The sequence below is a fragment of the Ascaphus truei genome, chromosome 1 (assembly GCF_040206685.1).
Source record: "Ascaphus truei isolate aAscTru1 chromosome 1, aAscTru1.hap1, whole genome shotgun sequence".
Classification (NCBI taxonomy): Eukaryota; Metazoa; Chordata; class Amphibia; order Anura; family Ascaphidae; genus Ascaphus; species Ascaphus truei.
Window position 1 is genome coordinate 401,012,725 of NC_134483.1, and position 14,058 is coordinate 401,026,782.

General features: G+C 34.3%; 1 protein-coding gene across 3 annotated transcripts in view; it reads right to left on the reverse strand.

The window, feature by feature from the left end:
- The window catches only part of GUCY1B1 (guanylate cyclase 1 soluble subunit beta 1), a 128,334-nt gene that overhangs the window by 60,770 nt on the left and 53,506 nt on the right, over positions 1-14,058 (reverse strand). For all 3 annotated transcript variants that reach the window (XM_075612728.1, XM_075612738.1, XM_075612718.1), the window contains 2 exons: positions 5,570-5,670; positions 668-786 (listed from right to left, as the gene is read on the reverse strand). In XM_075612728.1, the coding sequence (XP_075468843.1) occupies positions 668-786; positions 5,570-5,670 (220 nt within the window). The remainder of the gene's footprint in view (positions 1-667; positions 787-5,569; positions 5,671-14,058) is intronic.

Below are 14,058 nucleotides of genomic sequence, written 5' to 3' on the forward strand. Positions count from 1 at the left end.
CGAAATCAAACATTAAGTTCTTTTAGCTTGTAAAGCAACTACAAACTAGTGCAGTATGACATTTTTTAAACAAACGGTAAAACAAATATGTGCTTTAGTGAATACCGTTTTTACACAAATTTCATACAGTGAGGTAGGAACATGCCAACCCAATTGATGTTATTTTATTATCGAAATGTAATGAATGGGCCCCATAGTGTTCTATGTACAAGGCAGGAGGGAAAGTACACTGTCTTGTTCATATTTTTCAAGTCACAAAAGCTGTTAACCACTGTCAGAATTAAACGACTCACAGATATCCCACAATTAATTTAAGTGATCAATTTTCGGCATAATTGATTTATCTTCGTAATACAGAGCTTAAAAGCACTGAAGATACTTCTTAAGAGTATATCTATTAATTTACATCTTTTTATGAAGCCGTTATTGATTTCTTCCACTGTAAATAATTAAAACAATTCTGGCCGAGCTATTTACTTCCTTTTTGTGGTCACCATAGATATAGTTAACAGATGTTGATGTAGCTGTCGCCAATTTCCTAAGTGTGTAAGTGCTGTATCTGCTGGAATGCAATACATGTATGTCCTTCTATTAAGTTTTACAGCTTTAGGTTTGTTTGTGATTAAACATTGATGAGAAATTGGTTGAACATAAGTTATTTTCTGACCTGCAGAAATTCCCTGACATTGGAACCAAGGACACGAAGGATTGTGTCATAACCAGATTCTTGGCAAAAAACAAAAAACATGTTCCCAAACATTTGGAGAATATCCCCTGCATTCAGATCTGGAAAATATTTCAAAAGCAAGGTTTAGTTTAAGTTATGTTTGAGTTAAGGAAAATGCACATCATAGTTAACAAAAATCAGAAAAAAAAATGTAGATACTGTAACCTGTGCTATAAAATGTATTAAATCTTTACCATTCTTAAAAAAATAACAACAGCAAGACTTAGCATACAGTAAATTGATGCTTGGTAGAACAGAAAGGCTCAGATTCACAGAAGTGAGTTATTTACTTAACGATGCACTAACTGAAGTAAACACATCATTAAGTGCTAACCTGGATCTTCAAAGCTCCCAAAATTAGCGTTAGGGCCTGTCTTACTGCTAAAATGGCCTGTCATTAACTTTAAGCGCAGTTCTTCTTAATGTTATGCAAAGCGGTGTGGAACACCTCAACACATATCCACACTAGGCCGTTAAAGTTAATGCAGGACTTAAAGCTAATTTTGTTTAGATCATAGCTAATACTTATGACATCACAGATTTTTCCAACCAAAATTCCCTGGTTGGCAGAATCTGATGTCATAATTAATAGCGAGAATCAAATGTTACAGCAAGCAATCTCATTGCTTACCTGTAATGCCATACTAGGTCTTCTGCCATAGCCCTTGCCCCTATGAAAGGCCAGGGCTCTCACAGAAGACCGGAAGTTGTACCAGAGGCCACATCTAGTGGCTGAAGAAAGAAGATAGAAGACATCTAATAAATGTGTATGAGAATTATTCATAGATGTTCAGTAGTTTTACAGTGGCTTTGAGATCTCTTCTTTAGATGTCCTGTGTGGAAATCTATAACAAATTGTCATGTTGACCAATTACAAGGTTTCAATACCAACAAAACAATCTAGTCTGCAGCCTAGAAAAAACAAAGCCAGAAACATTGGTATTTATTAAAGTAAAATGCATGTTTGCTCTATGGCAATAATTAATGCAAAATTTAGGAAAGAAGAACATTTTAAAATCCTTTAAATTGACTTGAAGACTTTAATAGAAATTTAAATGTGGGTGTTTCCACCCCAAAAAATAACACTGTTGAAATATAAGTAACAATTGCTGTAGTGCCGACGATTATTCTAAAACAAACCTGGGGCAATCTCCAAAAAGACCCAGGTACATGCTAGGTACATGCTGGGTACATGCTGAAACATTTCACACATTTCTGTAGACAGACTAATGGCCCATCGGATTAACAGCGGGGGTCCCTGGCAGTCCCATTTAAACTGAATGGGACTGCCAGGAACCCCTGCTGTGTTAATCCGATGGGCCATTAGCCTCTGCACAAATGTTACTGAAATGTACCCGTCCAGAAAATATAGAGTGATGCTGCACACCACAAAATAGAAAAAACATACAATTACCGGTGCTCCAGTGTTTGCACGAAAGCCTGCACTCAGTCCTAGACAGATGAAAAAAGGAACAAAGGGCACTGCGGATTTAAGTAAATTTAACTCATTTATTGAGCCAACACAACACTGAAATGTACCCAGCATGTACACAGCATGTACCTGGCTAGTTTAAGGCAAGTTTTAGAATACTCGTTGGCTCGTTTGTAGTTAACAAAACACAAAATCCCTGCAAACTCTTTTTGGGAACCCCTGAGTCCCCACAAAATATATATATGTATATAAGTGTCAAAATGGAGTGCTATTGAGCGTGGCATATGTATACAACAGACGACAGAGAAGCCCAATGCTACATCCAACATGACAAAAATACACAGTAAAATACTTATATATTCTCTTGAAAAAGGGTAATTTAGTTTAACCCTTTGGCCAAAGCGTTGTAAGCTTGCGAGCCACGACAAGGCAGACAACCGTTCGCAAGTCCTAATATTACCAGATAAAATACTAAAATACCTCTATTAGGATTAAAATTCTCATTTACCTCTATTAGGAGGGAGAAAGACCACATTGGATCTATATCCAGTAGAATGAAAGGACCCACTCTGTGTCGTCTGTTGTATACATATGCCACGCTCAATAGCACTCAATTTTGACACATATATATATATATATATATATATATATATATATGTATTTTGTGGGGGCTCAGGGGTTCCCAAAAAGAGCTTGCTGGGGTTTTGTGTTTTGTTAACCTATTCTCAGCTGTTTCAACTGTTGGAGGTAAGTGCTCCTTCTTCCCAGGTTTTAAGCCCACCCCTCCCCACTTCCCTAGTTTCCAGGTCCTTTCATTCTACTGGATATAGATCCAATGTGGTCTTTCTCCCTCCTAATAGAGGTAAATGAGAATTTTAATCCTTATAGAGGTATATTAGTATTTTATCTGGTAGTGTTAGGACTTGCGAACAGGTGTCTGCCTTGTCGTGGCTCGCAAGCTTACAACGCTTTGGCCAAAGGGTTAAACTAAAGGACCCTTTTTCAAGAGACTATATAAGTATTTTAATGTGTATTTGTGTCATGTTGGATGTAACATTGGGCTTCTCTGTCGTCTCTCGTTTGTAGTTAGCATGAATTGCTAGGGTAACTAATGTCATGAACCTCCTCAAACAATAATACCACAATGGCCTTAAGAGTAGCTGTGATGGGCATATAAAAAAATCATCACAATTCAGACTTATCTCAAATGTTAAGCCCATTAGCCCTTATTCTGTAAACTGCAACAGTGCTGATCCGGTGATCATAGTTTACAGAATAAGGGCCCTTGTGTATAAAATACAGGATTGTACCTCTTAAACAAAAGCATTAATTTTGAAGCGGGTGTACGCAGTTCAAATTCCAAATCAAATTGTCTTTTGCCTCTAGAACCAAATTATATTTATTCTATGCTCCTCGGAGCATGGACAGATGGTGCCTGCTAAAATTCTATATACAGCACTGCATACACTGTTAGCACCAGGGCTATTTGGAAGTTTACATCTCACAACTTCCACAGATGCAGTGTAGACATACTTGCAAAAGGTGATGCCTTTCCCTGTCCCAATTAACTGCACAAATATTCCCACCCATTTTTTACAGTAATTTAGAAAGGCTTTTTGTTTATTTGCTCATTTAAATTGAGTACGTTATCAATGTATTTATGCATAAAATCACTCAATTTCTCCACTATATCTGCTTATATTCACCAGTATGCTAAGTCACAAGACACTTTAAGCTCCATGCAGGTTAATGGGCAGTGCTATCTTGGCTAAAAAAAAAGTTTAATCCGACATCCCTCACAAAGACCAAACAAATGTTTTACCGGAGCAAATTTATTATACCCTAGGTCAGTACTATAGTTCTCAAACCTTTGCTCAGGGCCTTGAGCCACACACTGTTTTATGGGCAGCCAACTAACAGCCTATTTGTATGGTGTGGCCAGGGATCGCTGCTGGGAAAGTTGAAACACACTATCCAAGGTGCTCTTGATGGCTGTCTTAGGGTCAGATGCATGAAGCTTATTAAATCAGGGTAAATAATGTCAGGTTACCTACTGTAAGTTGGTAACGGACATTATTTTCCCTTATTTTAATGGGTATCTTAAAGCTTATTGTATGCAAAAATAATATCCGTCACTAAAAACAATATTAGCGGTTATGTTAATAGTGCATATTAGGAAAAATGTAATGGGCTTTACAAATAATGCACTACAGAATTTCAAGAATGCAACTATTTTAATAGAAAGTGCTAAGTGCCAGACCAAAAGAATATATTAGTGTAGCAATTTTTACTTTGACATATATTTGTCTAAATAGGGAATTCTATGAAAAAATGTTAGGATAGTCATGGTCTGGCTGGGAATAACAGCAAGTTTTGACTTATTTAACATAATATTTTTCCCTGCACTAACATTAATGGAGTTTAGTGCATCTACGAGGGTAACGGTTCATTAGCATTAGATTTGTAAGTCTAACACCTGTAGAAATGTATCGATATGTTATTTCAGTGGTTAACTCTAAGTTGTCGTAACGTTATTCTCTTTAGTGCATAGACATTAGGATTAACGTACAATAATGTTAATTTTGGTGAACATTACATAAATAGGCTAACGGAGCTTCGAACATCTGGGCCATGTAGTATTAATTACTCCCACAAGGCATAAAGTTATGATAATGAAAAATAAATAACATAATTAACCAATATTCCTTACCCAGTGACTTTATCTGAGGTCATCTGTATAACACCATTAATGGACTCCTTCATATATTCTGGTATGGTGAAACTCCAGTTACTAAGTTACCACACGATTTGTATTATTACAGTTTGCCTTACATAGTTAAATGGTTAAAGAGACACTAATAATTCTACCTTATCATGCATTCTAAATTAAGAATAAACTTGTGGTGACTGATACTAAAAATAGGTGCTTCAATCATATTACAGAACAGCACAGTCTCTTTTAATAAAGATATATTTATCCAAATAAACATGTTGTGCAAAGTTCAAGCACTGTAGCTAGGGAACAACACATTTCTAAAGAGAATACAAGATAATGCTTCAAACATGCAGAGATTGCACAACCTCAGATATTTTCTGTGTGAATGAAAACAACTTTGTACACAGGGTTTCCGTACATCTACTGCATGAAAACCTCTTATTGGTCAACTGAAAGATATTGCAAACTACAAGAAAGTTGTATCCTCTCATACATTTAATGTTTCTCTTATAGTACTTTGTAAATATAACGGGCTACTACCTTAATCTAACTGCCACAAGCATGTCTTCATAGAAAATAATTATTTTGTTTTCTTTAACTTAAAAATAGAACAAAACCATGTAAATGACATGTCTTGCTTATACACTTCCTGAAATAATTATCAGCGTACGACAGGAAAAACACTTTTACTCACTGAGCACTTTGCTCGCTGCTGCTACCAGATCATAGGTTTTGGAGTCGTCATAAATGATTCTAACCAGGAATTGTCCCTCTTCATCGAGTTGCGCCTCTTTTCTAAAATGAAAACACAGCCAGGAAAAAAATAAAAAAATGTGTGTAAAACAGCAATCAATCCTCCTCAATTGTTTATTATTTCTGAAAACATTGTTAAGGTATAATATATCCCTGGAGTATTGTTACATTTATAGGAGCGAGCGTAAAATGTTTGCGAAACAGAAAGCGGCCCCATCACCATTACTGATTACAGCAGCGACAGGGACTGCCCAGTTATTACCCTCTGAAGGGCAAAAGTCCCTATCTAACATAATGTAATGTCTATTTCTGTTGAGTCGATAGATCTCCTATTTAGGATCACTGTGTTCTGGGAGACATGTCATTCTGACCCTAATCCTCGAATCAGAGGGATTAAAGAGGAGGTTACTGCTTTAAAATTTCAAACCTCCATAAAGTCCAAATAAATCAATGTTTCCTTCCTTGTTTCTTATTGCAGAGATGGCAGCTAATGAATATAGCAGTATTCATGTGATCCAGTTTAGAAGAACCTTAGGAGGATAGGAATTTAAAAATAGACAAATAAAATAGAAACTCAAATTCTTTGAAGCAAAATTAATTGAAAGCATGTTATTTCCAATATTGACATGTGGAAATTGTTCCTGCCCCTTTTAGTACTGTTGGTTGCATGGCTCTTAAATCCGCTTCAAAACAAAGTACACTCTGTTCAAATTGGCTGTTTAAATGTGTGGAATATCAATGTTAATACACATAAATAAAGATATATACACATAGATGCAATATAATATATGTGATTTATTTAACAGAATATTGCAAGTTGTCAAAAAAATGTCAGCGACTTACGACCTTATAAAATTGTGTGGCTTGACAAGGACGAACTCATACTGCAGCTACAAGAATATCCCCCATAGAAGCTAAACAAAATGAAATGCAAAGTAAAATGACAAGGCAATAGTTCTGCATAGATAGTTCTTAATGAATACAATAAAAACTCATGATTTGTATTGTGTTAAATTACATTTTGTTATCAGATTATTGTGCATCCCAAATCTTGCAGTTTGATAAATAGACAAATAAGAGGCAAAAAGCAATAGCAGCTGTCCTAAATTCTCTGAAAAAATGATGTGTAGATTCATCAAAATCCATCATTGGATACAACCCATGAACAGATTTGTAGAATCCAATCCCCGGAATCACTAATCCGTTTAAATTGGCGAATGAGCGGATTGGATTTTACAAATCCGTCCATGGTTTGCAGAATCCGTGGAGTGTATTGGTAATAATAATTATAATAAAATCCGCAAAACGCGAATCGCCCTTTTTGACATTGATCCGCTGAAATCGGCGGACCAAAGGAACCGGATGATCCGCTGTGGATCTAAATTCGCCCCCAAAAAATCGCCCATCTCTAGTCATGTGGGAATTCTAATTATATCTGTCAGTATCATATGGTAAGAGTGCTTGAAAAGATTTACTGTCAAATTCCCCATGGATTATGAAAAAGGTTCACACACGTCCATCCATGGGAAAATACATTAGAAACCTACTATATTGTTTGTTAGATACATGGTCATATATAAAACTTCACTGAGTACAAAGAAGAACTGCAATATTTTTAAAAGTTTTTTGGAAATCCCTCCTTTTCTGATCTTTATTGACTATATTGACAGGGATTTGAAAGATAATGAATTCTAACTGCTTGTATTATTTCTTCAATGAATACCTCTGTACAGAACATGGATTTTAGTAGGGGAAACTCAATACAACTATTATTCGGAGAAATTTATACTGTATGTATCATTGTAATGAATGGTCGCAAACTGTTGAAAACATGTTCAAATGACAGATAAATCTCCATCAGGTAGAAGATGGTGTAAGCCACAGAAAGCTGTACACATGAATAATACATACTGTATATTTCTGATGCCACAAGTTTTTTCTCACTACTTTAAAGCAACAAAACATTTGAAATCTTACAGATTTAAAAAAAATTAAAAGCTGTTCTGCATTATTAGATAATAGTGACTGTTTTTTGTTTTTTTTAAACTATTAAACTCTTAATACAATTTCTAATGAGTTTTAAAGCATCCATTGATTTCTACAGCAGGTTTTAGCCCACCTCCCAAATAGTGCAAGATCTTTGCAACACTTTCCTGTTTGTGATAATTTGTTGCCAATGCTCCCAGCAGTTTGAGCTGCAAACTGTAACAATAGATAATGTTACCTTAGTAATATAAGGACATTTTGTAGATGCTGAGTTATACTTAATGAAGGATTGGTGGAAACTGAAAGGCGGACATTATGTTAGGCACATAATTAGGATTTTTACAGATTAAAACAGGATCACCAAACAATTGTCAGTTTAGGTAAAAAATGTAGAATTATACAGTCGCAGGCTTTGCATATACACATAAGAAAGAAAGAAAACAGGGGGAAACTAGTATTGCTGTAAAATGCCACCTGGATCTGCCCTACAGTGCACTTCTGATCCTTCCTGGCACTTCTAGCATCCCATGGCATCCCTGAAGCTGGGCGAATTATAGTATGACCAAAATCCCATTGTTTGTTGAGGAACGTTATTTCTATACAATAGATGTTGCTTTTAGCACTTGTTTAGAGCCCTTTTTGCATCAGGAAGACTTCAGCCAATTGATATTAAGGGCCCTATATTTCAAAGCAAAAGAGTCAGAAATTTGAAGGAAAAAAAAAAATACAGATGTCAACATTTACAATAAAAGTTAAACTATAGCCTAATACTGTTGAATAGATCTGTTAGTATTGTTTGTGACTCCTTCGTCCATTTTTTTACAACATGCAGTAATCTTTCCTCCCCACTTCAAACTCGTATATATTGTCATCCATTGATATTTTTCTTATTCAACAAAAGGTTTCAAACGAAGAAAAAACATGTCTCACTAGTAGTGACATACTGTACTGTACATAGATAAAGAAACAAAATGGTATAGGCTATTCTTTTGTCACATCAATCAAACATAACAGCTTGATATGAGGATTGCATTCTCCTTGCACAATATGAAACCATTCAGAAATTATAGTCACTGACATTTAGGGCAATGTTGCTCTGTCCACACTGCAGAACCGTAGGGAAAAAGTTTACAAAATAATACGTTCTACAATTTATAACAATAAATGTATGTGGTGATATTCTAAGCTTCACACTGTTTTTGCCAACAAAATATCATTTGTATATTATAAACAGCATTTCTGAACCCTTTTCATTAACATATAGTTACAAATATGTGTATTTTTTGGTATCATCATATCCTAAAGATTTTTTTTTTAAAAGTGTTATACATAGAATTAGGGGAAGGCCTATGTATTTCCCATACGAGAATTTTGTCTCATTTCAAACTTCGTTTGCGATCTTTTACTATTTTTGCTAATGTTTTTGCTTTGTAATGTTGTTACCACTTTTTTATGTCTGCACAAATCAACACGGTCTTCATGGCTTTACATTTGTGTTGTTTTACTTTAGCCTTTGCATTCAAAGTGTGCACTACAACTGAGGTTGAGGATTATCAGAATGTTCTTTTCCCCTCTGCTTGAATAGAGACTTCTGATGTATCCAGTGTATGATTGATAGTATCCAGTCCAGTGTATCACTGATAATCTCTAGGGATAGGTGAAATTTTTTTTTGAAAATTTGGATCCACAGTGAATTGGCCGGGTTCCTTTGATCCGTGGATTTCAGCGGATCAATGTCAAAAAGGGCGATTCACGTTTTGCAGATTTTATTAATATTATTATTACCAATACTCGAGGATGGAATCCAACCGCTCCTCCTTCTCTTACTGTGCACCTCACAACTGGAACAATCTACTGTACATGAAACTCTAAAAGCCACCTCATGGCTAAATGCTTTCAAAACTAAAGCTATCTCACATTTTAATCTGAACTGTAACAGTTACATACGCCTATAACATATTAACTTTAACTATTCAAGCAATGTCTTTAGATATAATGTTTTACCCTGTTCACTTAATGTAACCATGTATTTGTCATTATAACTCTGGCCAGGACATACTTAAAAACGAGAGGTAACTCTCAATGTATTACTTCCTGGTAAAACATTTTATAAATAAATAAATGCATAAAATCCAATCCGCGGATTCAGCAATCCGTTGGCAGATTCTTAAGAATCCGCCAACAGATTGCTGAGTCCATGGATTGGATTCAGCAAATCCATTCATGGATTGTATCCACAGGGGTAATTTTTTAAAACTGCCCAAATCCATTTGTGGATTTTACACCGCTAAACGGATTTTGGGGGTATCATCAGCAAAAATCCAGGAAACAGATTTAGGCGAATTAACCTAAATACTCTACATAATTGTCCTTGAAAAGTCTTGTACTGCAACATTTTGCTTACCATTACAACCATTTTTATATTAATATGATACGGATTTTAGTTTCAATGACCACATGAAACTATATCTCCAACTGTTTCTTTTTTTTTGTTTGTAAATCTTTTACTACTGCTTTCACAATGTTTGCTAAGCGTTGCCTAACATATTTTCTAAAACGTTTAAATTATAGAACCATTTTTTTTTCCAAAATGTTTTAATGATTCAGAAAATCAGATTGAAATGTAGATTGAATGGCAAGATGATGTTCTAAAATGTAATTAGTATTACACATACACGGAGCAGCTTCTGGAGTTACACTGGAAGAATCTATTACTATATTATAATCTTCTTTGATTTCCATAAGTTGCAGGACACTATCTGCACTTGTCTTCTCAACTTTTCTAAGTAGTAGGGTGTGCAACATGTCCTCATCATATTAAAAAATGGTACTTCTGTATAATGATGTGTCCATATCGCCAACTCCAATTACAGTATTTTGCTCAGAGTATTGAATGAATCAACCTGCTCTTAATGGTGATTCAATGGTTGGATTGTCCAAGGATTTCCACCAGTGTTTAATGTAAGCATTATGATTATATGTATATACAGCGGAAATCCTGTGAAAAGTAAATCCTGATTACTAGATTTTATTTAGATAAAATAATTATATATTCCCACATCTAAATGTGAAAACATTGTGTAAAGAAGATTTAGTCAATGTTTTTTTTCATTAGAATTGCACATACATTACATAAAGACAAATGAATGCATTTAACTAACATTATTGTCAATGTTTTACTCAATATGATATAACATACGAGTGTAAATTTAGAATGTGTATGCAATTGATTGATTATATTTCTCTGTTATGTAAAAGAAACATTGTATATATGCAAACATTATCAGGTTCTATCCGGTTAACACAATGCAGTAAACTGTATGAACATTAATAAAAATGATTTATTTTGTCATTATAATAATTATCACTTAGAGCCCATTACTTACGTTATCAAATGAACAATGTCACTACATTGAATGCATGTGACATGATTTAATTTTAATATAATTTTGATTTTAATAATAACAATTTTCGAGTAATAATAGGTGTTAGTATTTGAGTATGTTGTAAATTTTGCAATTTCAAAACTAGATAGGCAGTTGGGAGCGAAACACGCAGGATTATATAAACACAATAAAGCTATTTTTTCTTCATCTCATGAGTGCCAGCTGTCTTTCTACTTTTGAATTTCCTTCACAATGGGATCTACTTCAGGATTAGATCTACAACACATTTAGTGCACTGCATTTTTTGGTTCCACTACAGTGAGTACAAGGAGTGCAAGCTCCCACAATGTTTTTCTAAGTAAATGTTTTAACAACTAAAATATCAAGAGTGACTGAAATTACAGCCTTCTTGACGGCGTTATGTTCTGTTGTTTCCCAGTTCTTCCACACAGAATATCACTGATACAGAGCTTGCATGTGAAGGATGCCAATAAGTTATGCAAGCGTGTAAATGTGTTTATATGTGATGTTCCGTGAAGCTCTATGCATCCAGTAATAATGCATTTTCTATTTCACACAACAATCCTGAGCTAGTTATCGTTATCGAAAGATACGTAGAGTACGTGTCCTTATGAAGCGTAATGTTCACTGGAAGCATCACAATAAGAAAGAGCATTTTCTATTTTCTTGCATGTAGCCCTGTTTTACAGTATGATAACACATTGTGCTAAACACAAAGCTGAATCAGAACACAAGGGGCAATTTTCTAAGTTAATAAATAGACCACTTAAATTGTAAGCTCTTAGGGGAAGGGTCTCTCTTTGTCCTATGTTTTCAATTGCTTGCTGCCCTTATCCCTTTGTTTAAAAAATATATATATATAATATGAAAATATTAATTATACTGTACATACAAAATGCTTCCCATTTAATTCAACAGAGAGCTGCACGGACTACTTCTGGAATATACGTCACCTTAGGATAAAATACAATTAAAAGGATGTCCTTCAAAATAATTAAATATATGTTGGTCACATGATATTTCACCCAGAGCTGAAGATGTTTAACCCTACTTGACTGTAATATGATTACAATGAAGTAAATGAATAAAGAATAAAGCTTTCTATCCAGCCATGTGGGGCCAGTTTATCAAATGAGGGAATAGAAATCAATGACTGAAAGTTCAGTGAACAATGTATTCATTTCAATTGTAATGATTCCCATCAATATTATCAATGCTTACAGTTCTTCATCCCCAAAAATGTGATCTGCTTTTGCACCTTTTTTTTTTTAATGTGGATATTTGCAATGTTACAATAATACTAATGCATTGATGCAATCGATTAATAGAAAATGTCCCGGATTTTTTTGAAATTGTGTAAGCAAATACTTTAAAGGGGAATACTGTAAAAATGTGTCCAATTCTATCCCTATCCAAATGTTAAAATACTTGAATAGGAAAGTTCAAATAATTACATTTAGTGCACATAATAGGGATTAAGTATACAACATGGCATATAAAGATCCACAAGGACATTTTGGCACTCAGTTTATCCTCAGTTTCCATGTTTATTATGTCCTTATAACTTGTAAATAAACTTAGCATTTATTAGCTTGTAATCAAATATAAACTACTTTAAGCACTCATTAATTGTAATTAGCAGGCAGTCTGTGTCCAGTGTAATATCTATTTTTAGAGACCATCGTTGGTAGATGAGCAATATTGAACAAATGATCATGGCTACAACAGTTAAATTAGTTGTGCATTAGCAAAATAAAAACTACAATTAGGGTATATATTTTAATCTGGGAAAAAAACTACAGGTAAACTGAACTATACAGTATTGGGCAAATGCATAACTTGGAACTAAAACTGACAAGGTAAAATATATGAAAAGTTAAATAATCTACATGCTGAAAATAAAATCAAACCTTTATATCATTGTGAATTAAAATCAGTGCCCTTGACAAATGTGCTTTTTTGGTATTCAATTCATACTCATAAAATGTGTAAAGACTAATAATTTCAAATCAATAATACTCTTTTTATGTCCCTAATAGTCGGACTGTTACCCCAATGTGGTAGCGTGTAACACTATGTAAAACTTTATTCTTAAACTAAGATGGTGAGAAATAATTTTTCCATCACAAGTATGCATTATTGGAGCTACTGGAGTGGGAGATAATAATATTTATGTCATTGTATTTAATTTTAGTATGATTAAGATATTATTAGATTTTCCTTAAGGTAAAGAGGTATACTGTAATTGGCAATATGTCTCAATATAATTTTAAAAATGTATATTCATTAAAACTACAGTATATGAAGAATTTTTTTGAAGCTTGTCTTTCAATACAAATGAATTATGAAATAGCATCTCTCGAACTGCCATAGTAAACAGAATAGATTTAGGCATACTACAAATACAATACAGACAACTAAACTATAACAGCATTTAAAAATAAGGAGAAAAGATTGATAAAAAAAAAATTATGATCAGGTTGTACTGGAAACATAATATACCTTCAGAAACAAGCATCCTTGTCGTTCTTTGTCAACAGGGCCGCCAACAGGGGGGAAGAGCCTGGACAATTGTCCCTGGGCCAGTTTAAACTGGAGTACTGGGCCCCAGAAAAACTATCTGCAACCCTCCTTGTCTATGAAGACATGCAAAAATGCCATGGCCCATTCTCAATATTCATTAAAACTAGTTTTCCCTTTAAGCCTTCTGCAAATAAAAGGAGTTCAATCTTCCCAAGTTAGGCAAATACAGATTAAAATAATATTGAGTAGGGATACATAAAATGACATTCAACATAGTGATAGTATTGTGGTAATCCATGAGTTGCATACTTGGTAGTGTTTCCAAAGAGAATACAAACCAGAGAAGAGCATAGTTTTTCTTTGCTGACTAGCAGCTTATTTGCATAAACAACCACTACCCTCTAATGTCATAGTTATATGGGTATTTTAATGTAAAACAAATTCATTGTTACATAGTGGATGAGGTTGAAAAAAGACATACGTCAATCAAGTTCAACCTATGCTAAATGTAGAA